Genomic DNA, 27,635 nt, shown 5'->3' with positions numbered 1-27,635 from the left:
TTTACCTACCTTCATGTGCTTTAGGACTTCCAGCACCTCCTCTGTAATATGTACACTCCTCAAGACATCACTATTTGTTTCCCCAAGTTCCTTAACATCCATGCTTTTCTCAGTGGTAAATACTGTTGAGAAATATTTATTTAGGATCTCACTCATCTCTTGTGAATCCACACATAGATGACCTTATTGATCCTTAAGAGGTCCTACTCTCTCCCTGGTTACTCTTTTGGCCTTTATGTATTTGTAGAAGCTCTTTGGATTCTCCTTTGCCAAAACTTGCTCACCCTCCCCCTTAAGAATGTCCAGCACCGCTCAGAGACGTCCTTGACCCTGGCACCAGGGAGGCAACACACCATCTTGGAGTCTCGTTTGCGGCTACAGAAACGCTTGTCTGTGCCTCTAACTAGCGAGTCCCCAATTACTACAACTCGCTTGCCCTTTGCCCACCCCTGGTTTACAGCAGACTGAGGTGTGGCGCCACAGGCCTGGCTACTGCTGGTATCCCCCCTGACAGGCTATCACCCTCCACACTGTGCCTGTGTGCCACTGCTGCTCTGTGACAGTGCTAAGTGATGCAGATTAGTGTTTTGAAGGGTTCTAGATCGTGGGGAAAGGTGAAAGTGCATAGAATCTGAAGCAGAATCAGTTGATTTCACCATCTTGAGGATACGAGGATGAGATTGTGAGTACTAGAGTAACGAGAGGCAAAGATCGATAGTTATTCAAGCAACACCTTGTATTTATAAACCACCTTCAACATAGAAAACCTCAAGATATATTACAGGAATGTTATAACAGAATATGTTAACCAAGTTACATGATGAGATATTAGGTCAAGTCAAAGATGTAGGCTTTAAGGAGAGTCTTAAAATAGAAACAAGAGACAGAAAAGTTTACCATGGGAATTCCACAGCTTGTGACTTTGGCAACTAAAGGTGCAACCATCATTTGGTGAGAATGATGCAAATTGGGAATGCACAAGAGACCAGACCTCAGAGAGATGTGGGACAAAAGGAGATCGCAGAAATAGGGAGGAGGTTGAGGTAATGAAAGATTTGAAAACTAGGATAAATTTTAAAATCAAGACATAGCGGAGTCTCAAGAGCCAGAAAGAGAATTTCCATCTTGTATCAGTCTTGTGGAATCTCTGAATTGTTGCTGTAAACTTACTAAACTCTAGCTCAAAGTGAGTAGTGCCTGTTGGTATCATAAGGGGGAAATGGCGATGTAGTGGTACTGTCACTTGTTTAGTAATCCATGAGCCCAGGTTAGTCCTTGGGGGATGTGGTTTCGAATCTCACCACGGCAGCAAGCTAGTCTCAGTGATGGTGACCATAAAACTATCACCAATTAGAGATTAGAAATAGGAGAGGAGAGGTCACCCTGTTGGGAGTCTTTTATAGATCTCCTAAAAGTTCTAGAGAGGTTGAGGAAAGGATTGCGGAGACGATCCTGGTTAGGAGTGAAAGTAATAGGGTAATTGTTATGGGGGATTTTAACTTTACTAATATTGATTGGAATTGTTATAGCTCTAGCTCGTTAGAGGGGTCAGTTTTTGTGCAAAGTGTGCAGGAAGGTTTTTTGACTCAGTATGTAGATAGGCCAACTAGAGGTGAGGCTATATTGGATTTGGTGCTGGGAAATGAGCCAGATCAGGTGTTGGATTTGGAAGTTGGTGTGCATTTTGGTGATAGTGACCACAATTCGGTTACGTTCACCTTAGTGATGGAAAGGGATAGGCATGAACCTCGGGCCAGTGGTTTTAGCTGGGGGAAGGGTAATTATGAGGCTATTAGGGGAGAATTAGGAAACATAGGTTGGACTAGGAGATTACAGGGATTGGGAACGTCCGAAATGTGGAGTTTTTTCAAGGAGCAGCTACTGCGAGTCTGTGATAGGTATGTCCCTGTCAGGCAAGGTGGAATTGGTAAGGCTAGGGAACCGTGGTGCACCAAAAAAGTTGATTCGTTGGTTAAAAAGAAAAAGGAGGCTTATGTTCGGATGAGACGTGAGCACTCGGATAGTGCACTAGAGAGCTTTCGATTGGCTAGGAGGGAGTTGAAGAGCGAGCTAAGGAGGGCTAAAAGAGGACACGAGAAGACTTTGGCTGATAGGGTTAAGGAGAATCCTAAGGCGTTCTATAGGTATGTCAAGAACAGAAGGTTGGTTAGGGCAAGGTTAGGGCCAGTTATAGACGGCAGAGGGAAGTTATGTGTGGAACCGGAGGAGATTGGTGAAGCATTGAACCAATATTTCTCTTCGGTGTTCACGCAGGGGGACATGGATATAGCTGAGGAGGACACTGGGTTGCAGGGGAGTAGAATTGACAGTGTTACAGTTGATAAGGAGGATGTGCTGGATATTCTGGAGGGTCTGAAAATAGATAAGTCCCCTGGTCCGGATGGGATTTACCCCAGGATTCTCTGGGAGGCAAGAGAAGTGATTGCAGAGCCTCTGGCTCTGATCTTCAGGTCGTCGTTGGCCTCTGGTATAGTACCAGATGATTGGAGGTTAGCGAATGTTGTCCCATTGTTTAAGAAGGGGAACAGAGACTTCCCCGGGAATTATAGACCGGTGAGTCTCACTTCTGTTGTGGGCAAGGTTTTGGAAAAAATTATTAGGGATAGGATTTATAGTTATTTGGAGAGTAATGAGTTGATTGGAGATAGTCAGCATGGTTTTGTGGCGGGTAGGTCGTGCCTTACTAACCTTATTGAGCTTTTTGAGAAAGTGACCAAAGAGGTGGATGGGGGTAAGGCAGTGGACGTGGTGTATATGGATTTTAGTAAGGCGTTTGATAAGGTTCACCATGGTAGGTTTCTGCACAAAATGCAGATGTATGGGATTGGGGGTGATCTAGGGAACTGGATTAGGAATTGGCTAGCGGATAGGAGACAGAGGGTAGTGGTTGACGGTAAATATTCATCATGGAGTTCGGTTACAAGTGGTGTGCCTCAGGGATCTGTGTTGGGGCCACTGCTGTTTGTGATTTTTATTAATGATCTGGATGAGGGTATAGTTGGGTGGATCAGTAAATTTGCTGATGACACCAAAGTCGGAGGTGTGGTAGATAGTGAGGAAGGGTGTCATAGTTTGCAGGAAGACTTAGACAGGTTGCAGAGCTGGGCCGAGAGGTGGCGGATGGAGTTTAATGCAGAGAAATGTGAGATAATTCACTTTGGTAGGAATAACAGATGTGTTGAGTATAGGGCTAACGGGAAGACTTTGAATAGTGTGGAGGAGCAGAGGGATCTAGGTGTATGTGTACATAGATCCCTGAAAGTTGGGAATCAAGTAGATAAGGTTGTTAAGAAGGCATACAGTGTCTTGGCGTTTATTGGTAGGGGGATTGAATTTAGGAGTCGTAGCGTTATGTTGCAACTGTACACAACTCTGGTGCGGCCGCACTTGGAGTATTGTGTGCAGTTCTGGTCCCCACATTACAGGAAGGATGTGGAGGCTTTGGAGAGGGTGCAGAGGAGGTTTACTAGGATGTTGCCTGGTATGGAGGGGAGATCCTATGAGGAGAGGCTGAGGGATTTGGGGTTGTTTTCGCTGGAAAGAAGGCGGCTAAGAGGGGATCTTATTGAAACATATAAGATGATTAGAGGTTTAGATAGGGTGGATAGTGATAGCCTTTTTCCTCTGATGGAAGAATCTAGCACAAGGGGGCATGGCTTTAAACTAAGGGGGGGTAGTTATAGGACAGATGTCAGGGGTAGGTTCTTTACCCAGAGGGTGGTGAGGGATTGGAATGCCCTGCCTGCTGCAGTTGTAGATGCGCCTAGTTTGGGGGCGTTTAAGAGGTCTGTGGACAGGTTTATGGACGAAAAGGGATTGGTTTAGGTTAGTGGGTCATTGGTGTTGTTTTTTTTTAAACTGGTCGGCGCAACATCGTGGGCCGAAGGGCCTGTTCTGCGCTGTAATGTTCTATGTTCTATGTTCTAATTGTCAGGAAAACCCATTTGAATATTGCTGAAGAGAAGGGACATATCAAAGCTTTTCTTTTTGCACCCAGGAGGAGACTTCATAAGAATACCCATAATAGAGGAAAATAACAATTTGTGCTCTATGAGAAGAGAATCTGATTGGTTAGCAAGTGGACTCTGAACTTTTCTGCTTCATTAATGTGCTTTAAGGGGGAAACTCTGTCATTCTTACTTTGTCTAATCTACACACGACTCCAGAGCCGCAGGAAGGTGGCTGACCCTCAACCGCCTGCTGACCACTTATATCAAGGGCAATTAAGGATGCGTAACCAATGCTGGTCTTGCCAGCAACGCCCAAGTCCCATTAAAGAATTGAAAACAAAAATAAACAAAAGATGTGTGGATCAGGTTGATTGTCCATGCTGTCAGGCTCGTTGGGCCGAAGGGCCTGTTTCCCGTGCTGGGTTGTTCTTTGTAAATTGTCCCTTAGTGTCAGGACAATTAGCAGGGTAAATAAATGGGGTTATGGGAATTGGGTCTGTGCAGACTTGATGGGCTGAACGGCCTTGTTCTGACTGTAGAGATTCTGTGAACTGCAGAATCAAAGGCCTCAATTTTGGATTTGAGCAGATTATCCAGTGCTGTACTGGTTACACTTCTGTGAAGTAATACATTTCTTTGTGTTAAAGGCGAGTTGTTTTTGATGCCCACAAGAGTGCTGCAACTGTCCATCAAGAACTAGAGGGCACAGATTCCAAAAATGGGCAAAAGGAGTAGGAGTGATGTGAGGAAAAGTCTTTTCAACCATAGGGTGGTTGATGTCTGGAATGAGCTGCTTTGATTGTCATCTGAAAGCTTATGGGAATAAGACAGGGGAGTGGTTTTAAGTAGAATGCTCTTTTAGATAGAGAGCCAGTGTAGACTCGATGGCTGAATGGCCTCCTCCTGCACTGTAAAGATTCTGTCTGAGGAACCAGTGCTGGGTCCCCTGTTATTTGTCATTTATAGTAATGATTTTGATGGGAATAAAGGAGGCATGGTTAGTAAGTTTGCAGATGACACTAAGATTGGTGGCATAATGGACAGTGAAGAATGCTATCTCCAATTGCAACGGGATCTTGAGCAACTGGACCACTGGGCTGACAAATGGCAGATGAAGTTGCATTTTACAAATGCGAGGTGATGCATTTTGGTAGATTGAACCAGGGCCGGACTTACTCAGTTAATGGTCAGGCGTTGGGGAGAGTTACAGAGCAAAGAGACCTAGGGGTGCATGTTCATAGCTCCTTGAAAGTGGAGTCACAGGTGGACAGAGTGGTTAAGAAGGCATTCAGCATGCTTGGTTTCATCGGTCAGAACATTGAATACCGGAGTTGGGATGTCTTGTTGAAGTTGTACAAGACATTGGTAAGGTCACACTTGAAATACTGTGTGCAATTCTGGTCACCCTATTAAAGAAAGGATACTATTAAACTAGAAAGAGTACAGAAAAGATTTACTAGGATGCTACCGGGACTTGATGGACTGAGTTAAGCAGTGGCTGGATAGACTCTGGAGCATAGGCTTGAGGGGTGATCTTATGAGGTCTATAAAATAATGAGGGCACAGATCAGCTCGATAGTCAATATCTTTTCCCAAAGGTAGGGGAGTCTAAAACTAGAGGGCGTAGGTTTAAGGGGAGAGATACAAAAGTGTCCAGAGGGGTAATTTTTTCACACAGAGGATGGTGAGTGTCTGGAACAAGCTGCCAGAGGTCATAGTAGAGGCGGGTACAATTTTGTCTTTTAAAAAGCATTTAGACAGTTACATGGCTAAGAAGGATATAGAGGGATATGGGCCAAATGTGGGCAATTGGGATTAGCTTACGGGTTTTTAAAAAAATGGGCGGCATGGACAAGTTGGGCTGAAGGGCTTGCTTCCATGCTGTAAACCTCTATGATTCTGTAACCAGCCTTCACATGCAACTTTAAACCCCCTGTCCAGACAGTTCAAGTAAAAGATCTGTGACAATATTGGAAGAGCAGGATGTCCGGGCCCAAGTTCTTCCTTTGAACTACATAACCAGCAACTGGGCATTGTATCACTGTGGGATCTTAATGAGTGTAAATGGGCTGCAGTATTTCCCTCTCTGGTTACGGAGCTGTGTTTCTGTGCAGTAATTTGGGATGTTTCTGATTGATTTATAAGGCAAAGTACTAATGCAATTTGTCCTTTCCGTTCAATATCCCACGCTGGCCTTTGCATTTGAGTTCTCGCTCAACACCTCATTCTGTTAATCCCAGGAGTCACAGAACATCCTCATCAGTGTTGCAGATTCTACAGTGAATGTTTAAAAAGCTTTCGCAGCACTGACTAATAAGGAGTCAGCCAATCTTAAACGCTGAGACTGAAGTACAAAAACCTTAACTGTTGGCATGATTAATCATCTCAACCAAGCTGCAACAGTGAAATTAAACTTCAACCACACAACTTCATTTTGACCCTGTTAACCCTTCTTTTACTCCACTATGTGTCTCCCTCAGAATATGCACTCACTGCCGATCATGAACTTAACATGGGTGATTGCATTGACATCGTGGTCTTATGGAAACATGGCTGAGGGCTAGTGCAATCTCCCGGCCTGGTCTTTTTTTTTCTATATTTAATGGGATGTGGATGCTGCTGGTAAGGGCAGTGTTTGTTACTCAAGCCTAATTGCCCTTGGACTGAGAGGCTTGCTGGACCATTTCAGTGTCAACCATATTGCTGTGGTTGTAGAGTCACATGTAGACCAGACCAGCTAAGGACAACAGATTTCCTTCCCTTCCCTAAAGGACATTAGTGAACCAGATGGGTTTTTACAACAATTGATGACAGTTTCATGATCACCATTACTGAGGCTAACTTAATATTCCAAATTTTTTCAAAAAATGAGTTCAAACTCCATCAGCTGTGGTGGTGGGATTTGAACCCACATTATTCGGCTACATATCTGAACTACTAGTCCAGTGACATTACCACTGCACCACCATCTCCCAGTGTTCCACCGCTTGCTCATCAGGACCATCACAGTGACGGTGTGGCACTTATCACCAAACCTCATCTTGGTCTGACACCAATCCCCCTGCCAACTCTGCACTTTATACCCTTTTCACCTTGCTTCGTTCCTCTCTCCTTTCATTCAAAGTAATCATTCTGAACTGCTCTCCTAAGCATGATAAATATTTTCTCTGAGATATCCTCGCTTTTTCCTCCCTCATTGTCTGCACTTGGTGACTTCTGATTTCAACAGCCATCTCAACTTGTCACGCCCTCTCTCCTCTGAGTTCGGTGCCCTCTTATCTCTCCTAAATCCTTCCCTCCATATAAACTCCCGAAACTATATTCATGGCAGCTCCCTTGTCCTTGTTATCTCATGTGGACTCGCTCGTCCCATCATTTCAATCACCAATAAGGCAATCTCTAATCACAGCTCAGGACGGGTTATCCAGACTTGAAACATTGACCCTTTTCTCTCTGCCTCGTCCCTTGATTGAGTCAGTAGGCATGTTTAATATTGCCAGTCTTACTTTTATTATATTGGCTGCCACAGGGGTGGCACGGTCGCTCCAGGGATCCGGGTTCGATACCTGGCTTGGGTCACTGTCTGTGTGCGTCTTAAAAATATTTAGCGAGGTAGCCTCCACCACTTCAATGGGCAGAGAATTCCAGAGATTCCAGAAGTTCCTCCTCAACTCCGTTCTAAACCGCCCCCCCCCCTTTATCTTGAGGCTGTGCCCCCTAGTCCTACTATCCTTTCTGAGCGGGAAGAGTCTCTCCACCTCTATCCTATCCATCCCATTCATCATCTTATACGTCTCAATGAGATCTCCCCTCATTCTTCTAAACTCTAACGAGTACAAGCCTAATTTATTCAGCCTCTCCTCATAGCTCAACCTCCTCAACTCCGGCATCAGCCTAGTAAACCTCCTCTGCACTCCCTCCAAGGCCAAAATATCCTTGCGTAAGTACAGCGCCCAAAACTGCACACAGTACTCCAGCTGCGGCCTCACCAATGCCCTATACAGCCGCAGCAAGACAGAGAGGGGATTAAGGGTTATGGGGAGAGGGCGGGAATGTGGAACTGAGCCAAGACAGATCAGCCATGATCTTATTGAATGGCGGGGCAGGCTCGAAGGGCTAGTTGGCCTACTCCTGCTCCTATTTCTTATGTTCTTATATGGAGTTTGCACATTCTTCCTGTGTCTCTCCCACGATCCAAAGATGTGCAGGTTAGGTGGATTGGCCATGTTATATTATCCCTTCATGTCCTAAAATGTGTAGATTATTTGGGATTAGCCATGGTAGATGTGTGGGGTTACAGGGACAGGGCGGGTGAGGGGGCCTTGGTAAGATGTTCTGTGAGAGTTGGTGCAGACCCGATGTGCCAAATAGCCTCCTTTTGCAATGTAGTCTTCTGTGGTCTGCCTACACGCAAGACCTTTCCCTCAGTTCTTCTACTCTAGCCCTCAGTACCTCTTTCCCGGGCCTCGCCTTCCTCCTTTGCTCCTGGGTCTTGCCTTCTGCCCATTTCTTACCCTTGGCCCTGGGGTCTGCTGTTCTTCTGCTTCTGGACTTCCACTGACGTCCTGGGCTCCATCTAATGGTAGAAGCTGGTTAGTGCAGGTGTCTCTGGAGCTTCAGCTGGTAACTGCACTGAGCAATGTCTGCCACCAGATGGAAACCTGGTCAGTCTAAAGTGCTGCGCAGGTACCTGTTTGGTGAGGTGTATTTTTGCTTAAAGGGTCTGATTTTAATGGATCTGGGCGCAATTCAGATCCGACTTAGAAATCTGCTTTCAGGCGCCCCCGTATGCACTTAGGCTGAAAAAAAATCGCGGGGTTTAGCATGCCCAAAATGATGGGAGCCCTGAACCGCGCATGCGCAGTGAGAAAAAAAATTCAAAATCACGCCCGTGTCACATCTCTCCCAGGAGCTAAAAGTGGGAGCGATGGCCTCAACAAACATCACTGTCCCCCTTATCCATCCATCCACCCCTCCCCTCCCCCGCAACGACCCAGATCGATTGCGACCCCCTTCTTCCCCCACCAAATGCCTGCAGAATGGCAGCGGACCCCCCTCCTCCCCACCAGAGACCCACCTGGTACCCCCCTTCCCCCATCTCACTGGGCCAGTGAGCGATCAGGCCCCGTCTCCAGTCACAATGACCCGACTGCAACGTTGCCATGCGTTCTGCAAGCTCGCTGTTAAACTCCAGCAGTTATGGACTCAGCCCTGCACAACCTTTACAGCAGGATGAGGGGGATGGGGGACTGCAGGGGACGTCAAGTTTTAAAAAAAACCCAAAGAATTGGGATGAAATTCAAAGTTAAGGTATGATTTGTTAACAAGTGTTGACAGGAGCACTGAGGCCTCTGCAGCTCTGTCAGTATAATTTCCTGAATGATTGCGAGTGAGCGCTGAAGAGCTTAGCAGAGCCGTTTATTGAGGGGTTTCGGAAGGATGGGAGGAGAGGTCCAATTGCAGACTTTGTTGGAGAAAATTACTGCAGTTTTCTGCTTTGTAGCTGCTTCTGAATTAGCTGCCGTGTTGTGCCTGGCAGCGTGAAATAAATGGACCCCGTCCATCTTGGATTACCTGCCTGTCGTTTGCAGTGAAAAGTCTTGCAGCAAAAATACAATTGGTAAAGTGGAATTGTGATTATTTTTCCACTAACGTAGCAGCTCCTAAGGCACTTCACGCAATTACTTAAAGTTTAATGTTTATTTATTAGTCACAAATAAGGCTTACACTGCGCTGAAGTTACTGTGAAATTCCCCTAATTGCACAGTCTGGAGCCTGTTCGGGTCAGTGCACCTGATCAGCACGTCTTTCAGATTGTGGGAGGAAACCAGAACACCCGAAGGAAACCCATGCAGACACGGGGAGAACGTGCAGACTCCACACAGACAATGACCCAAACCATGAATTGAACCCGGGCCCCTGGTGCTGTGAAACAGCAGAGCTAACCACTGTGATTCCATGGCACCACCCATTGCGTGCCGCAATTACTTTGCAGTGTAGTCACTGTTGTTATGTGGCATAGTGGTGGCAGTTCAATGCCAGAGATATCTCATGAGTAGTGGGTGGAGGAGGGATCTTAGTCTTATCCTCCTTGCTTTTTCATGAGTAGTGTCATATCTTTAGCATCTTTAGTGTCACGTCTGCAGAGACGATACCTTAGTTTGATGTCCCCATCAGAAATGTAGTGCCCCTGACAATGCAGCACTCCCTCAGTTCAGTGTGTTCAACCTACACTGTGGGAGTTGAACTCATAACTCACTCAGAGACCAGAGTGCTGCCAGCTAGGTTAAAATGACACACTGGTTGAAAGCCAAAACTGCACAAATTTTCATTCACAAGTCTTTGTTTGACTTGTTATAATTATGTTTTGAATCACAGTCATGACAAGTGAACAATTTGATAATTGTTATGTGTTTTGTATATTCCCTTCTCAAGATTCAATGATTATAAGTAAGGGGACTAAAACTGTACGCAATATTCGAAGTGCTCACTAATATTTTGTACAGTGCAGAAACACTTCTTTTATATTCTACTGCTTTAGCAATAAAAGCTAAGATTCAGTTTGCCTTCCTTATTACCTGCTATACCTGCATACTAGTTTTCTGTGATTAATGCATGAGGACATCCAGATCCCTCTGCTCTGAAGCACCCAGATCCCTCTGCACTGAAGTTTCTTTCCATTTAGATAATTTGCCTTTGCATTTTTGCTACCAAAATGGATAACCTCGCATTTATCCATGTTCAACTCCATCTGCCAAATTTCACACCATTCACTTAACCTATCCATATCCTTTTGTAAATTTCTTATAGAATCAAAGAATCCCTACAGTGCAGAAGGAGGCCGTTCGGCCCAATCAGGCCTGCAGCGACCATCATCCCACCCAGGCCCTATCCCTGCAACCCCCATGTATTTACCTTAGTTAGACCCCCTGACGCTTAGGGGCAATTTAGCATGGCCAATGCACCTAACCTAATGCATCTTTGGACAGTGGGAGGAAACCAGAGCAGATACAGGTAGAATCTGTAAACTCCACACAGACAGTGACCCAAGCTGGGAATTGAATCCAGGTCCCTGGCGCTGTGAGGCATCAGTGCTAATCACTGTGCTACCATGCCTATTTCATTATCACAACTTACCATCCCACCTATTTTAATGTCATCTCCAAATTTTGCTTTGGTACCTGCTATCCCTGCATCCAAGTCATTATTATAGATTGTAAATCATTGGATCCCAGGGACCAAACCCTGTGACACAGTAGTTACATCTTGCCAACTCGAGACCTATTTATCTTCACTCTCTGCTTTCTGTTGGTTAGCTGATCCTCTATCCAAGCTAATAAATTACCCCAAGTTCCGTGTGAACTAACCTTGTGTACTAACTTTTTTTGTGGCAAGTTATTTCAAAGTCCTGATCTGAAGTCCCACAGTATCCCCATTATCAACTTTGCTTGTTGCATCTTCGAAGAACTCAAGCAAATTAGTCAATCGTGACCTACCCTTCATGACGGGTTGCATTTTGACTTTCTAAATGTCCTGTTATTATCTCCTTTATAATGGATTCTAACAATTTCTCAACAACAGATGATAAACCAATTGGCTTCTTGTTTCCTACATTTTGCCTCCCTCTCTTTTTGAATATTATATTAGCATTTTCCCAATCCACCAGAACCATTCCCACATTCAGGGAATTTTGGAATATTGTAACCAATGGATCCACTATCTCTAACACCGACCCTAGGATGCAGGCCATCAGGCCCGGAGGACTTGCCTGCTTCAATCCCATAGTTGGCTCAGTTTTGACGATGATGGTTCTATATTCCTCCCTTTCTTTGGTTGAAGTTTCTTTGGGATTGAGTTTGTTCTGAAATGGGACGCTAGGGATAGGGAATTGGGAATGAAAAGTCAGCAACAGATTGGATAATCTGATTCCCAGACTGTGCTGTTGTTTTGACAATTGGCCAGTGAGCCTGACTCCTTGATACAGTCCGGAGAGACAGGCCTTCGCAGCTTAGAGGCAAGGTGGATACAGAACTGGCTCAGTCATGGAAGACAGAGGGTAGCAGTACAAGGGTGCGTTTCTGAATGGAGGGCTGTGACAAGCGGCGTTCCTCAGGAATCAGTGCTGGGGCCTTTACTGTTTGTAATATATATGTGATTTGAGGGAAAATATAACTGGGTTGATCCGTAAGTTTGCGGATGACACAAAGGTTGATGGAATTGCGGATAGTGATGTGGGCCATCAGAGAATACAGCAGGACGTAGATCGGTTGGAGACTTGGACAGAGAGATGCTAGGGAGCAAATACACGGGTAAGTTTTTCACTCAGGGTGGTGAGTGAGTGGAATCGGCTGCAGTCAGTGATGGTAGAGGCGAACTCATTGGTGTCTTCGAAAAGATTTCTGGATGAGTACGTGGGATTTAATGGGATTGGGAGTTACACGTAGTTCTATGGCCTGGTAGGTATGGATGTGATCGGTGCAACTTGTGGGCGGAAGGGCCTGTTTGTGCTGTAGTGTTCTATGTTCTATGTTAAAGAGCAAAGTGGACTAACAGAGCACCAAACAGGAGCAAAGAGATGGCAGATGGAGTTTAATCCAGACAAATGTGAGGTAATGCATTTTGGAAGGTCTAATACAGATAGGAAATATACAGTAAATGGCAGAACCCTTAAGAGTATTGATAGGCAAAGGGATCTGGGTGTACAGGTACACAGGTCACTGAAAGTGGCAATGCAGGTGGAGAAGGTAGTCAAGAAGGCATACGGCATGCTTGCCTTCATTGGCTGGGGCATTGAGTTTAAAAATTGGCAAGTCGTGATGCAGTTTTATGGAATCTTACATAGGCTGCACTTGGAATACTGTTCAATTCTGGTTGCCACACTTCCAAAAGGATGTGGAGGTTTTGGAGAGATTTGCCAAGATGTTGCCTGGCATGGAGGGCATTAGCTATGAGGAGAAGTTGGAGAAACTTGGTTTGTTCTCACTGGGACAATGGAGATTGAGGGGTGACCTGATAGAAATCTACAAAATTATGAGGGGCATGGACAGAGTGGATAGTCAGAAGCTTTTTCTCAGGTTGGAAGAGTCATTACTAGGGAGCGCAGGTTTAAGGTGTGAGGGGCAAGGTTTAAAGGAGACGTATGAGGCAAATTTTTTACACAGAGGCTGGTGGGTGCCTGGAACTCGGTGTCAGGGGAGATGGTGGAAGCAGATACAATACTGACTTTTAAAGGGCATCTTGACAAGTACATAGAAAAGATAGGAATGGAAGGATATGGTCCCTGGAAGGGTAAGTAGTTTTAGTTTAGATGGACAGCATGATCCGTGCAGGCTTGGAGGGCCAAAGGGCTTGTTCCTGTGCTGTAATTTTCTTTGTTTTTGGGAGCTTGGATTTGTCCCATTCTACTCCAGTTAACTCCACGAGCCAACATTCTAACCTGTTGGGTGGTTGAAGCTCGATAAATAACAGGAAACCTATGAATATTCTGCACTGGTAGCTGCGTTCTGCAATGCCAATGGACACATTGTGGAGGGCCCAGTTAGAGTTTGTGTCTGTGTAATGCAGCACTTGTTTAAACCCAGCGAACCTCAGCCCAGAAGAACACAGTCTTTGGACAGATTCCTTGCTGTCTTGGCTTTTGATCCTTGGGTATGGTGGTTGGTGTCATTCTGAGACATGCTGGTGACCAAAGGAATAACCTGTGAATGTAAATAAAATTTAGTTGTGTTAAAGAAAATAAAAATGCAATATTAAAACCATTTATGGATAGAAAGCATTGAAGGAAAATGGCATCCATTGTAACAAAAATACATTGCAAAATGTCTGTTCCAGTCTCTGATGTCTCTCTCTCTCTGTTTTTCTTTTTAGTACTGGAGATGTACAGTAAATTACGGGAACAGCTGAAGACTAAAAGGTAAATGGCACACTTGGTTTTGATTTTCTGTGTTGATGCTTGCTGGCTGTAAGGGGCATCTTGTTGTTCGGCTTTATCTCTGCCAGTGTTAGGTGCTCAAAGTTTATTTACATAGCAAAGTGATTATAGTGAGACATAGATAGGATGCAAGACTGGGCGGAGAAGTGGCAGATGGACTTCAATGCGGATGAATGTGTAGTGGCCCATTTTGGCAGGACCAATGGGATGAAGGAGTATAATATCAAGGGTAAGACTCTTAGCAGTGTAGAGGATCAGAAGGACCTTGGGGTCCGGGTCCATAGGGCTCTTAAATCGGCCTCGCAGGTGGAGGATGTGGTCAAGAAGGCATATGGTGGTACTAGCCTTCATTAATCGAGGAATTGAGTTTAGGAGTTGGGAGATAGTGCTGCAACTTTATAAGACCGTTGTCAGACCCTACTTGGAGTACTGTGTGTAGTTCTGGTCGCCTCACTACAAGAAGGATGGGGATGCTATTGAAAGGGTGCAGAGGAGATGTACAAGGATGTTGCTTGGATTGGGTGGCATGCCTTATGAGGATAGGCTGAGGGTGCTCGCTCTTTTTTCCCTGGAGAGACACAGGATGAGAGGCGACCTGACAGAGGTTTATAAAATGTTGAGAGGTATAGATCAGGTGGATTCTCAGAGGTTATTTCCCAGGGCTGAAATGGTCGCTATGAGAGGACACAGGTTTAAGTTGCTGGGGAGCAGGTACAGAGGAGATGTTAGGGGTAAGTTTTTCACTCAGAGGGTGGTGAGAGAATGGCATCGGCTGCCGTCGGTGGTGGTGGAGGCGAACTCATTGAGGTCTTTTAAGAGACTTCTGGATGAGTACGTGGGATTTAATGGTATTGAGGGTTATAGATAGGCCTGGTAGGTATGGATATGATTGGTGCAACTTGTGGGCCGAAGGGCCTGTTTGTGCTTAGTGTTCTATGTTCTATTATGGAAGGGCAGATAAAAATAAATGGAGGTGAGGTAGAATGGAGAATGTATTCAAGAGGATGGAAATATAAACCTACACATGAAGATATGTGACAAGGCCTGCGAGTTCCCACTTGGGTAAAATCGGATATGTCACGTAGTTGCTGTAAGGCAAGTTGTGTAAAGAAGGATAGTCTGATTTTGAATTATTTAGTCAAATGATTTACTTTTCCCGACATCTTGTCTGATCTTCAAATTTTCTGTTTATAAAAAGGCATAAAAATAGAATGTTTTTCATCCGTGCAAAACTCTTCGTTGTGTGTCTGGCTGGCGGTGCTGTGGTTCAAAACAAATTAATTTAATGAGGGAAATTATAGTGATTTTCAAACACAAAAGGCGCTGCAGCTAAAGCTTTGTGACTGTAGTCAACTGCAATGGTGGGAGGTTTCTTTTTCATTATTCTCAGGATGCACAGGTTTGCTGGCAGGTCCAGCATCTCATTGCCTAACCCTAGTCCCCGGTTGTTCAAAAGGTATTGTTGGGCTGCCTTCTTGAACCTTTCCATGTGGTGTAGGCACGCAACAATTCTGTTAGCATCCCAGGAGTTTGTCCCGGAGACAATGAAGAAACGATGATGTATGTCCACATACATCATCAGGTGATGAAGGAGCAGTGCTCCGAAATCTCGCGATTCCAAATAAACCTGTCAGACTTTTAACTGGTGTTGTGAGACTGCTTACCATTCTTGGATGGTGTCAAGTTTCCTGTGCTTTTTTTTTTTAGCCACTCTTGTCCAAGCAAGTGGAAAGTGTTCCATCACATTCTTAACTTGCCCTTTGTAGTGGTGGAGAGGCTTTGGAAAGTCAGATGTGACACTCACAGTAGAATGGCTGCAGGCGATTGTCATTTAGCCCATTGTGTCCATGCCAACCCTTTACAAGAGCGGGTCAGTTAGCCACAAAACAGAAACAAAATACTTATAAGCTATGAGCTAAATGCAGACAGTTGTGACTAGCTTAATGGTTTAAAAAAAAGGGCGGCATGGATAAGTTGGGCTGAAGGACCTGTTTCCATGCTGTAAACCTCTATGACTGTATGACTCCATGATTTAATTTGATTTATTATTGTCGCATGTATTAACATACAGTGAAAAGTACTGTTTCTTGCATGCTATACAAAGCATTCCATTCATAGAGAAGAAAAGGAGAGAGTGCAAAATGTAGTGGTGTAGTCATAGCTAGGGTGTAGAGAAAGATCGACTTAAGTCCATTCAAAAGTCTGACAGCTGCAGGGAAGAAGCTCTTCTTGAGACAGTTGGTGCGTGACCTCAGACTTTTGTATCTCTTTCCTGAAGGAAGAAAGTGGAAGAGAGAACGTCCTAAGCGCATGGGGTCCTTAGTTACGCTGGCTCCTTTGATGAGGTAGCAGGAAGTGTAGACACAGTCAGTGGGTGGGAGGCTGGTTTGCGTGACGAATTGGGTTACATTCACGATCTTTTGTAGTTCCTTGTGGTCTTGGGCAGAGCAGGAGCCATACCAAGTTGTGATACAACCAGAAGGAATGCTTTCTATGGTGCATCTGGAGAAGTAGGTGAGAGTCATAGCTGACATGCCAAATTTCCTTAGGCTTCTGAGAAAATAGAGGCATTGGTGGGCTTTCTTAACCATAGTGTCAGCATGGGGGGATCAGGACAGATTGTTGGTGATCTGGACACCTAAAAAATTGAAGCACTCGACCCTTTCTACTTCATCCCATTGATATAGACAGGGGCACGTTCTCCTTTAAGCTTCCTGAAGTCGATGACAATCTCCTTCGTCTTGTTGCCATTGAGGGAGAGAAAAGCTGTATTGGGGTCTAGAGCAGGTAGTCTTTGCGAATCCAAAGTGAAAACAATGCTCTGGTGAATAAGGGCTGCTGGATATATCCTAAACAACAGACGTTGAGAGTAGGTTGCTAGGGTGATGGTTAGCTTGGGTAGATTCAGACACCTGACCTCATGTTGGCATGGAGGATTTTGCAGGATCAACTGAGCTGTGTTAGTTTTTATCTCAGAGCTTGATATATAGGTTGCAGATGATTGGTTTGTCTGTGTTTATTCTTCTTCTTCGTAGCAGTAAGCTGCTGCTTGAACTTGTCTCCTTGGTGGGTCGGTGTTAAATTTTGTCAGTACATGCTCCTTCAAAGCATCTTGGGAATTTAAAAAAAGTGTTAAAGTCACTACATAAATGCAGGTTATTGTTTTCTCATTTTCCCACAGTCCTCTGCAGCGGCATCTCCCTTTTCCCTCTTTTTGAGAGGCTGATTAATTGCAGGGCTGTTCAGATTTAAGTTTATTTCTGACGTCGGTGCGGTGGGGTTGCAGCAAAATTTGCAGTTGATTAGCTGGAAATTCTGCGCACAATACATTTTCCAAAGCTCAAATGCTTTTCATTATCCAACATCTGGAAAAAGGATTTTCTGTGTATTGGAATCTGATGGATGCTGTAATTTAGAGACCTGTGCGAGGAGGCTGAATATTTCTTTGGGGCCTCCGAATGCATGTCTTTGTTTCAGCGGCAAGTACTAGATAAAGCGCCAAGATCCACAGTGCCCAACATCAGCAAAGTCAAATCGAAGCACAAGGCGCGATGAGTGGGATGATGAGGCGTTGTAGTGGGATTATTTTCCCTTTAGAGGAGACAAAGCACAGACAAGCTCAAGGTGTTCAAAATTATGAAGAGTTTTGATAGACTAAATAAGGAAAATCTGTTTCCACTGGTGGTGGTGGGGTGCAGTTAAGTGGAGGACGCAAATTTACAAAAATTCATATAAGGACTTGAGGGGTGAGGAGATTTTGTTTACACAGTGAGTTGTTGTGGCCTGGAATGGGCAGTGGAAACAGATTCACTCACGAGTTTCAAAATGGAATTGGATATACAACAACGTTATACAGCGCCTTTAACATAATGAAATATCCCAAAACACCTCATGTTATTGGATAAAATGTGACACTGAACTACATAAGGAAATACAGGTGACTAAAAGCTTGGTCCGTATGATAGGATTTTAAAGAGCTTCTTTGTTGGGGAAAAATTTGGAAGGCGATAAGGAATGAGCAAGGGAGTGAGGAAATTGGATTGCTCTTTCAAAGAGCCAACACAATCGCGATAGGCTGAATGGCTTCCTTACGTGCTCTGTGGCGAAAAACTGCAGCATGCGACGGTGCAGAGGGACCTCGGGGTCCTTGTGCATGAGTCGCAAAAACCCAGCCTGCAGGTGCAGCAGGTGGTCAGGAAGGCTAATGGGATGATGGCCTTCATAGCGAGGGGGATTGAATATAAAAGTAGGGAGGTCTTGCTGCAGCTGTATAGGGCACTGGTGAGGCCGCAGCTGGAGTACTGTGTGCAGTTTTGGTCGCCGCACTTACGCAAGGATATTTTGGCCTTGGAGGGAGTGCAGAGGAGGTTTACTAGGCTGATGCCGGAGTTGAGGGGGTTGAGCTATGAGGAGAGGCTGAATAAACTAGGCTTGTACTCGTTAGAGTCTAGAAGAATGAGGGGAAATCTCATTGAGGCATATAAGATGATGAATGGGATGGATAGGATAGAGGTGGAGAGACTCTTCCCGCTCAGAAAGGACAGTAGGACGAGAGGGCACAGCCTCAAGATAAAGTGGGGGGCGGTTTAGAACGGAGTTGAGGAGGAACTTCTTCACTCAAAGGGTGGTGAATCTCTGGAATTCTCTGCCTGTTGAAGTGGTGGAGGCTGCCTCGCTAAATATTTTTAAGACGCGGGTTGATGGGTTTTTGATAAGTGAGGGGATTAAGGGTTATGGGGAGAGGGCGGGAATGTGGAACTGAGCCACGACAGATCAGCCATGATCTTTTTGAATGGCGGGGCAGGCTCGAAGGGCTAGATGGCCTACTCCTGCTCCTATTTCTTATGTTCTTATGTTCATTTGTAAGAAGGAGACTGAGGGAGGGATGGAGCTCGGTATTTGTGAATTTCTCTCTAAGAATGGCCCAGAATCAGGATTAGAAATCCTATTTATGGCACTAATTGCTATATTCTGGTTAGGAAAAAGTGCATAAGGGGTTAGAATGGGAAAGGGTGGTAAGGGTGGTAAGTGGATTGTGGGTAGGATTGCAGATCCATAGAATCCCAACAGTACAGGAGGAGGCCATTCAGTACATCAAGTATACACTGCCCTTCCAAAAGATCACTGTATCTAGGCCTGATCCCCCACCCTATCCCCATAACTCAATCGCTTAACTTGCATATCTTTGGACACAAAAGAGGAATTTTGCGTGGCCAATCCACCTAAAATTGACAGGCATACTCGAGTGGGGGACAATTGAATTGGATTAGAAGAAGATGTTGGATGGTCAGGGGCTAAGCAAAACATTTCCAAAGATGAACAGTCTTCTGCTAGGCTGGCTGTTGTTGCTTTGAAGAAGAAACCAAACCTTCTGGGAGGTGGTTATGAGATCGAGTCAAGAACAGAAGAGATCTGAACGAGATACATGATGGAGAATCATCAAAGCTGGAAACTGACGTCCAAGGGCAAGATTATAGTTAGCTCCTTGAAGAAGAGAAAGAAGAGTTTAATTGTAACTTCAGTGGTGAGATCAAGGTGCATGGATTTTAGGAAGGCTGAAGGACATAGGTAACTGCAGGGTTAAATCATCGGTAAAGTTAAGTTATTGTGTTGGAGATGTAGTGCTGGGGGTTGTGGTGAGAAAGGAATGGTTGGGAGAGCAGAAGAGTGTTGAGTCTGCAGAGGAGGTTGGGGTGTGGGGGTGGGAAATCTCCTGAAGTGTGTCAGAGGAGGAGCTACTAAGAATGGCAAAGAATGATTTCTTTTATCCTGTGAAAGTGTGTGGTTTACAGACAATGGGGGAAGATGATAATTTCTCACTCTTTCCATATTTTCTCCAGAAGTTTAGCCTGCTGAATCATAATTTCTCATTCAGAAATAAGTGCACAATGTAGTGGTACTTCGAGATTCAGAGAAAACTCAATCCCACGTGTGGTCACAGCAGCTGACTGTCTCTTGTTTGAATTTAAGCAATAAACTTAGTCACAATGTTGGCGATTAAAGCATAAAGGATTTTCTGTTCTTGTAGGGCCTATGAGGAACACTTCCAGAGAAGGCGGCTAATTAGAGAGCCAACTGACACATTGAGGAGGGAGCTGGCATGATAGCTGTTAAGAGCAAGAAAAAACTTGTGATGATCAAGGTGTACCAAAGTGCTTTACTGTCAGTGAAGTACTTCTGCCGTGTAGTCACTGCCGTAATGCAGCAAACAGCAGCATTCAGCAAGCTCTCAAAAACAGCAATGTGATAACAAGAAGGAAATTATCTAGTGTAATTAGGGACATGGAAACTAGAAGCAGGAATAGGCCATCCGGCCCTTCGAGCCTGTTCCGCCATTCATTTTGATCGTGGCTGATCATTGAATTCGATATCCTGATTTCCCTTCCCCCCCGCCCCACCCACCCACCCACCCCCTCAAGAGCTATATCTAATTTCTTCTTGAAATCACATAACATTTTGGCCTCAACTACATTCTGTGGTAGTGAATCCCACACATTCATCACCCTCTGGGTGAAGAAATTTCTCCTCATCTCAGTTACATAAGAACATAAGAAATAGGAGCAGGAGTAGGCCATCTAGCCCTTCGAGCCTGCCCCGCCATTCAATAAGATCATGGCTGATCTGTCGTGGCTCAGTTCCACTTTCCCGCCCTCTCCCCATAACCCTTAATCCCCTCTCTTATCAAGAACCCATCAACCCGCTTCTTAAAAATATTTAGCGAGGCAGCCTCCACCACTTCAACGGGCAGAGAATTCCAGAGATTCACCACCCTTTGAGTGAAGAAGTTCCTCCTCAACTCCGTTCTAAACCGCCTCCCCTTTATCTTGAGGCTGTGCCCCCTAGTCCTACTGTCTTTTTTGAGCGGGAAGAGTCTCTCCACCTCTATCCTATCCATCCCATTCATCATCTTATTCTAAAAGCTTTCCCCCTTTTCGTCAAACAATGACCCCTACCATTGGGAATATTCTTTTTGAATCATCTACCCTGTCTAATCCTGTTAGAATTTTATAAGTTTGTATGAGATTCCCCTCTCACTCTTCTAAACTCCAATGAATATAATCCTAATGGACTTAGTCTCCTCATATAACAGATCTGCCATCCCAGAAATCAGCCTGGTGAACTTTCACTGCACTCCCTCTATAGCAAGGACATCCTTCCTCGGATAAGAACACCAAAACTACACACAGTACTCCAGGTGTGGCCTCACCAAAGTCCTATTCAATTGCAGCAAAACGTCCCTATCCTTATACTCAAACCCTCTTGCTATAAAGGGCAATATACTATTTGCCTTCTTTACTGCCTGCTGTACCTGCGCGCTTACTTTCAGCGACTGAATGCATGAAGACATCAAGGTCTTGCTGAGTATCCACCTCTCTCAATTTATCCCCATTCAAATAGTAATCTATCTTCCTATTATTGCTACCAAAATGGATAAGAACATAAGAAATAGGAGCAGGAGTAGGCCATCTAGCCCTTCGAGCCTGCCCCGCCATTCAATAAGATCATGGCTGATCTGTTGTGGCTCAGTTCCACATTCCCGCCCTCTCCCCATAACCCTTAATCCCCTCTCTTATCAAGAACCCATCAACCCGCTTCTTAAAAATATTTAGCGAGGCAGCCTCCACCACTTCAACGGGCAGAGAATTCCAGAGATTCACCACCCTTTGAGTGAAGAAGTTCCTCCTCAACTCCGTTCTAAACCGCCTCCCCTTTATCTTGAGGCTGTGCCCCCTAGTCCTACTGTCTTTTTTGAGCGGGAAGAGTCTCTCCACCTCTATCCTGTCCATCCCATTCATCATCTTATACGTCTCAATGAGATCTCCCCTCATTCTTCTAAACTCTAACGAGTACAAGCCTAGTTTATTCAGCCTCTCCTCATAGCTCAATCCCCTCAACTCTGGTATCAGCCTAGTAAACCTCCTCTGCACTCCCTCCAGGGCCAAAATATCCTTGCGCAGGTGCGGCGCCCAAAACTGCACACAGTACTCCAGCTGCGGCCTCACCAATGCCCTATACAGCTGCAGCAAGACCTCCCTACTTTTATATTCAATCCCCCTCGCTATGAAGGCCAGCATCCCATTCGCCTTCCTGACCACCTGCTGCACCTGCAAGCTGGGTTTTTGCGACTCATGCACAAGGACCCCGAGGTCCCTCTGCACCGTCGCCTGCTGCAGTTTTTCGCCACGTAAGTAATAGTCCTTCCTACCATTCTTCCTACCAAAGTGGACCACCTCACACTTGCCAACATTAAATTCCATTTGCCATTTCCTGGCCCATTCGCCCAGCCTATCTAGATCCTTCTGTAGACTCTCCACACCCTCCGCACAATTTGCCTTTCCCCCAATCTTGGTGTCATCAGCAAATTTCGACACCCTGCACTCCGTTCCCTCCTCCAGATCATCTATATAAATGGTAAATAGCTGAGGCCCCAGCACCGACCCCTGGGGCACCCCACTAGTCACCAACCGCCAAGCGTGTTGGAAGGTAGGTCTGCTGAGGAGCAGTGGAGGATCTTTAAGGAGATCTTTCTTGGTGCTCAGCAGAAATTTATTCCGATGGTTAAAAAGGACAGTAGGAAGAGAGGTAATAAGCCGTGGATAACGAAGGAGGTGAAGGAAAGTGTTAAATTAAAAGCGGAGGAATTTAGAGTAGCTAAGAGCAGTGGGCGAGAAGAGGATTGGGAAAGGTTTAAATGTCAACAAAGATTGACAAAGAAGTTGATAAAGGAGGGTAGGAGAAGCTATGAGGCTGGGCTAGCACTTAATATAAAAAAGGATAGCAAGAGTTTTTATAAATATATAAAAAGGAAGAGGCTGGCTAGGGTGAACGTTGGTCCTTTAGAGGATGAGAAAGGGGAGCTAGTGGTAGGGGATGGGGATATGGCTAAGGTCTTGAATAACTTTTTTGTTTCTGTCTTCACGGAGGAGGACGTGAATAATTTGCCGGGTGTTAGAGATGGAAAGGTGGTAGGAATGGAGGGTCTTAATGACATTACTGTTACTAGAGAGGTGGTGCTCAACAGACTGGAGGGGCTGATTGTGGACAAGTCCCCAGGACCGGATGGAATGCATCCGAGGGTTCTGAAAGAAATGGCGGAGGTTATAGTGGATGCCTTGGTGGTTATTTTCCAGACGTCGCTGGATTCCGGGGAAGTGCCGGAAGATTGGAAAACGGCTAATGTTACGCCGTTGTTTAAGAAGGGTGCCAGGCAAAAGGCGGGGAATTATAGGCCAGTTAGTTTAACGTCTGTTGTAGGTAAAATGTTAGAATCCGTCATTAAGGAGGAAATTGCGAGGCATCTTGAAGGGAATTGCTTGATAGGGCGGACGCAACACGGTTTCATTAAAGGGAAGTCGTGTCTGACAAATTTACTGGAGTTCTATGAGGATGTGTCTAGGGCAGTGGATAGAGGAGAGCCGGTGGATGTGGTCTTTCTGGATTTTCAGAAGGCGTTTGACAAGGTACCTCACAAGAGGTTATTGCAGAAGGTCAGGGGACATGGAGTTGGGGGTAGGGTGTTAGTGTGGATAGAGGATTGGTTGTCAAATAGGATTATCCACATCTGGCTTGCAGATGCCCACACACTCAACCTGTCTAAATGACACTGAAGCATCTCAGCATCCTCCTCACAGCTCACCCTCCTACCAAACATTGTATCATCTGCAAATATGGAGATAATACATTTAGTTCCCTCTTCCAAATAAATGTATAATATGAATGGCTGGGTTCCTACCACAGATTCCTGTGGAAACCCATTAGTCACTGACTACCAATCAAAAAAGACCGATTTATGTCAAATCTTTGCTTCATTGCATTAGGACAGGGCACCAGGGAAAACTTCCTATTCTGCTTCAAAATAGTGCTATGGGATTTTTATGCTTGCCCGGGAAGATAGATGGGACCTCAGTTTAATGACTCACCCGAAATGCGGCATCTCCAATAGTGCAGCATTCTCTCAGTACGGCACTGGAAGTGTTTGCCCAGATTCTGTGCTCATGACCGACCACTGAGCCAAGTCTGACACCTCATATTAGCTGCTCTGTTTCCTCTGGGAGTTGATCAGGCAAGGAAATTTATCTTCCCTTATATTAGGGAATGAACAAGTGGTGGACGAGAAATGATAACCATACAAAGATATGTGAAAATATGTTCCTCACTTTGGACCTTGTATTCTTGCGTGTAAAATAATGCTTAGATCCTTCTTGCACCCACAATGTGGAGAATACCTCCTGGAAAATTGCAGCTCTCTGGAACTGGCGTATCTTGGGTCATGTTCCTTTCTTTTGAAGTGTTGCGCAATCTTCAGAGCATTACTGCCTTTTTCTGCAGTTTGAATCAAATGGCACAGAGTGTCCACTTGAAACTGGTTTCATTTCTCTGAGCCTGCTACGCTTTGCTTCCAAGTAGAATATTTGCTAAATATGTCCCTAAATAAGGCAGTATGTCCCTCTTCTACTTGGATACAGTATAATCCAAGCTGAAGTGACCAGCGTTTGTGGTGACACTAAACTCCTTTGAACTTTGCCTGTGTGGTTTTGAAGAAGCATCTGAATCCTCCTGCGTTACTTGTAGCTTGTACGCTGTTTCCACATGTAGTTTCAGTGAAATCATTCTACGGAAAAGTGTTCTGAGGAGAAGTGGTTTCCTTGATGTTTGAGTGGCTGCACACTTTAGTGAGATGATTCTTCACAGAGAATACCTGAGCACAATACATAAAGCGATGTATTAATAATATTATTAAACTTAATCTTCTGTGCACTGTGGGACAGTGGTTAGCATTGCTGCCTTACAACACCAGGGACCTGGGTTCGATTCCTGGCTTGGAAATGTTTGTGTGAAGTCTGCCTGTTCTCCCCAGGTCTGCGTGGGTTTTCTCCGGTTTCCTCCTACAGTGTGAAAGATCCGCTGCTTAGGTGCATCGGCCATGCTAAGTTCTCCCTCAGTGTACTCAAACAGGGGCCGTGGTGTGGCGACTATGGGATTTTCACAGTAACTTCATTGAAGTGTTAATGCAAGCCTATTTGTGATACTAATAAATAAACTTTAAAGCAAAAAATAAAACAATTTACAATATCTATCTTATGTGCAATCATTTAGGATAAGAATGAGGTACAAGGTCAACTGTGGTCGGACACACCGCACTACAAAATGAATGACCAAATCCATTGATTTCTCAGCTAACCAAGCAGACGCTAGTTGTGATGAGTCAACCAAACTTACTGGAATTCCATCTCTGTCATGAGGCTTTTCAATGTTAATCTTCAAAGATCCTGCCTTAGAATACCCTCCACAAGTTGCTCCAATTCAGGTAGCTTCAACTCTGGCCAACCTTGCAACATTTCAGCCTCATCTTCCGAGACTCTCTTCCCTTGGATTCCACAGAACGCTCAAGCATCGATTTACAAGCACGAGTTTAGCTTTTTGACTGTGCCAAACAGAACTTTACGGCTCCAAAGGAGTACCTTTGCCCTAACAGCCTCCAGCACGGAGTCACCGACCTTCTTGGAACTTCAGGGCTTACCTTGAACCCCCTTTGACCACCAGAGACTTCCCGGATCTGACTTCAATTAAAGTCTACCCCTGACCGCTCTTTCTCTAATTCGAACCTGTTTTTCCTTTCCTAAATTAACTGGGACCTTGTTCTGTCCCTGTCTCTTGTCCATGCCTCTGGAACACTAATTGTGACCTTTCCCTGACTCCCTGCCTTGTCCCTCCCTCTCTCTGGGATACCTGTGACATGACGTGGGTTGTTGCACCTTTTTTTTGTCCTTGATACGCAAAGCCCTCAAATTGGCATGCACTGAAGGTCAGACGACTGTCAGGACTTGGAGTTGTCACCCTGTGTTCCCAATGAACAGGGAAGTGTAATGTTCATATAGACTCAAAGTGGGAACTCAATTTCTTTCCACAGATGCTGCCAGACCTGACTTTTTCCAGCACTCGTTATTATTACATCCCTAAAGGTGCTGCACATCAAAGCTTTTATTCATTCATGAGACATAGGTGGCATTGGCTGGCAGCATTTATTGCCCCCCCCCCCCCCGAGTTGCCTTTGAACTGAGTGGCTTGCTAGGCCACTTCAGAGGGCAGTTGCAAGTCAACCACATAACTGTGGCTCTGGAATCACATATAGGCCAGACCGGGTAAGGATGGCAGATTTCCTTCCCTTAAGAACGTTAATGAACCAGATGGGTTTTTCTGACAATTGACAGTGGTTTCATGGTCATCAGTAGATTCTTAATGCCAAATATTTTTATTGAATTCAAATTCCACCATCTGCTGTGGCAGGATTCGAACCCTGCTCCCCAGAACATTAGCTGAGTTTCTGGATTAATAGTCTCACAATAATGCCACAAGGCCACTGAAGATTGTCATCAGAGTTGTTTGTGTTCATTATTCTATTGAAGTGTTTTGGACTACATTAGGTTAGAAAATTTGTTATGCTTCTTTTGAAAACTCACTTGTTCAAGTTAATTTCTTTTGGTTGGAAGGGCTGTCTCCTTCATTCTTCTTTCACTATCAGCAGGTAACATTTCAGCATCGGCTTTGCAGCCTTTGGCCAGGGTTGTTACAGGGCACACTGATAGGAGCCTTCTGTTCCTTCGGTTTGTTTCCCCCCTTATTGTACCCTCTCGCTTCCTGAAGCCTGTAATTTTTAGATTTCCAGAGTTTTCTTTGTTGTAAATATAGCCTACATTTGTGTAGTATTTATTGTCCATTCCTGATTGCCCATGAGTAGGTGGTCATGAGCTGCCTTCTAGAACTGCTGCAGTCCATGTTGTAGTGGAGAATTTCTTGTTTTCCGAGCTGTGATAGTAAAACTAAACAAAGTTTGCTTTGCAAAAGCAACTAGCTTTTATTTTCACAAAACTGCATGCAGTATATGGCAGAGTCTTGGCGACAGAGAGCAGTTCTTACAAACTGCTGATTCTATACCAAGACCACGCCAGCTACAAGAATCAATTCCATAGTTATACCTTTTTCTTATCAGTGTACATGTTCAATTAGTAATACAAGCAGTAATACATCATCAGTTGTATTAGGATCAGGTGACCACTAAGATCTCTCTGTCTCATCAGTAATACCATTATCTTGTACTTTTGGTAGAACAGAAGAAGGCCGATGACTTTGTCATTTCTGACCTTATCTCACCTCACTCATCCAGCCCGAAGTTATGTGGAGTCAGCCTTATCAGGTCTTGACCTTCTGTGGTCTTACTCATGTCTTAGGTTATTCAGAGTCAGTTTTACAGGGGTCTGGCAATTTGGAATAGCTTGGTCGGCTCTCCTTAATACCAATTACTTGACCATTTTTCCCGTCATGCCACTGCTTCATTCGTACACTATCACATTCCCTCCTTTTGTCATATCATGACAACTAACTAAATAGGTATATCCATGACCTGATTAATAATGCATCTATCAAGCAAACAAGCAATCCTGTCCCAAGTAACAGTAATGGAAGCAAAATAAAAGCCCTAAAGACCCAGTCGAATAATCTGTGACCTAACCAACCTGGTGGGTTATAATCATGAAATTCCCGGCCAACCTCCTGAAGCTGATCAGCCTGTCTTGTGATGTAGCCGGCCAGGTTGGTGATATTTTCAGAGGCATCTGGGATATAAGTGCAGCACTCCTGACCTATAATAGCACACGTCCCTCCCTGCGAGGCCAATTCTCCACTACAACAATGTGGTGTAGGTGCACCCACAGTGCTGCTCGGAAGGGCATTCT

General features: G+C 44.9%; 1 protein-coding gene across 2 annotated transcripts in view; it reads left to right on the top strand.

Annotated features, from left to right (window-relative positions):
* Positions 1-27,635, top strand: part of LOC145344932 (exocyst complex component 6B) — a 595,965-nt gene that overhangs the window by 78,248 nt on the left and 490,082 nt on the right. For both annotated transcript variants that reach the window (XM_080192414.1, XM_080192326.1), the window contains exon 5: positions 13,839-13,884. In XM_080192414.1, the coding sequence (XP_080048540.1) occupies positions 13,839-13,884 (46 nt within the window). The remainder of the gene's footprint in view (positions 1-13,838; positions 13,885-27,635) is intronic.

The sequence above is a fragment of the Carcharhinus amblyrhynchos genome, chromosome 1 (genome assembly GCF_965287045.1).
Source record: "Carcharhinus amblyrhynchos chromosome 1, sCarAmb.v2.hapA, whole genome shotgun sequence".
NCBI classification, from domain to species: Eukaryota; Metazoa; Chordata; class Chondrichthyes; order Carcharhiniformes; family Carcharhinidae; genus Carcharhinus; species Carcharhinus amblyrhynchos.
Note: the sequence above shows the minus strand (reverse complement) of the source record. Positions and strands in the feature narration are given on the sequence as shown.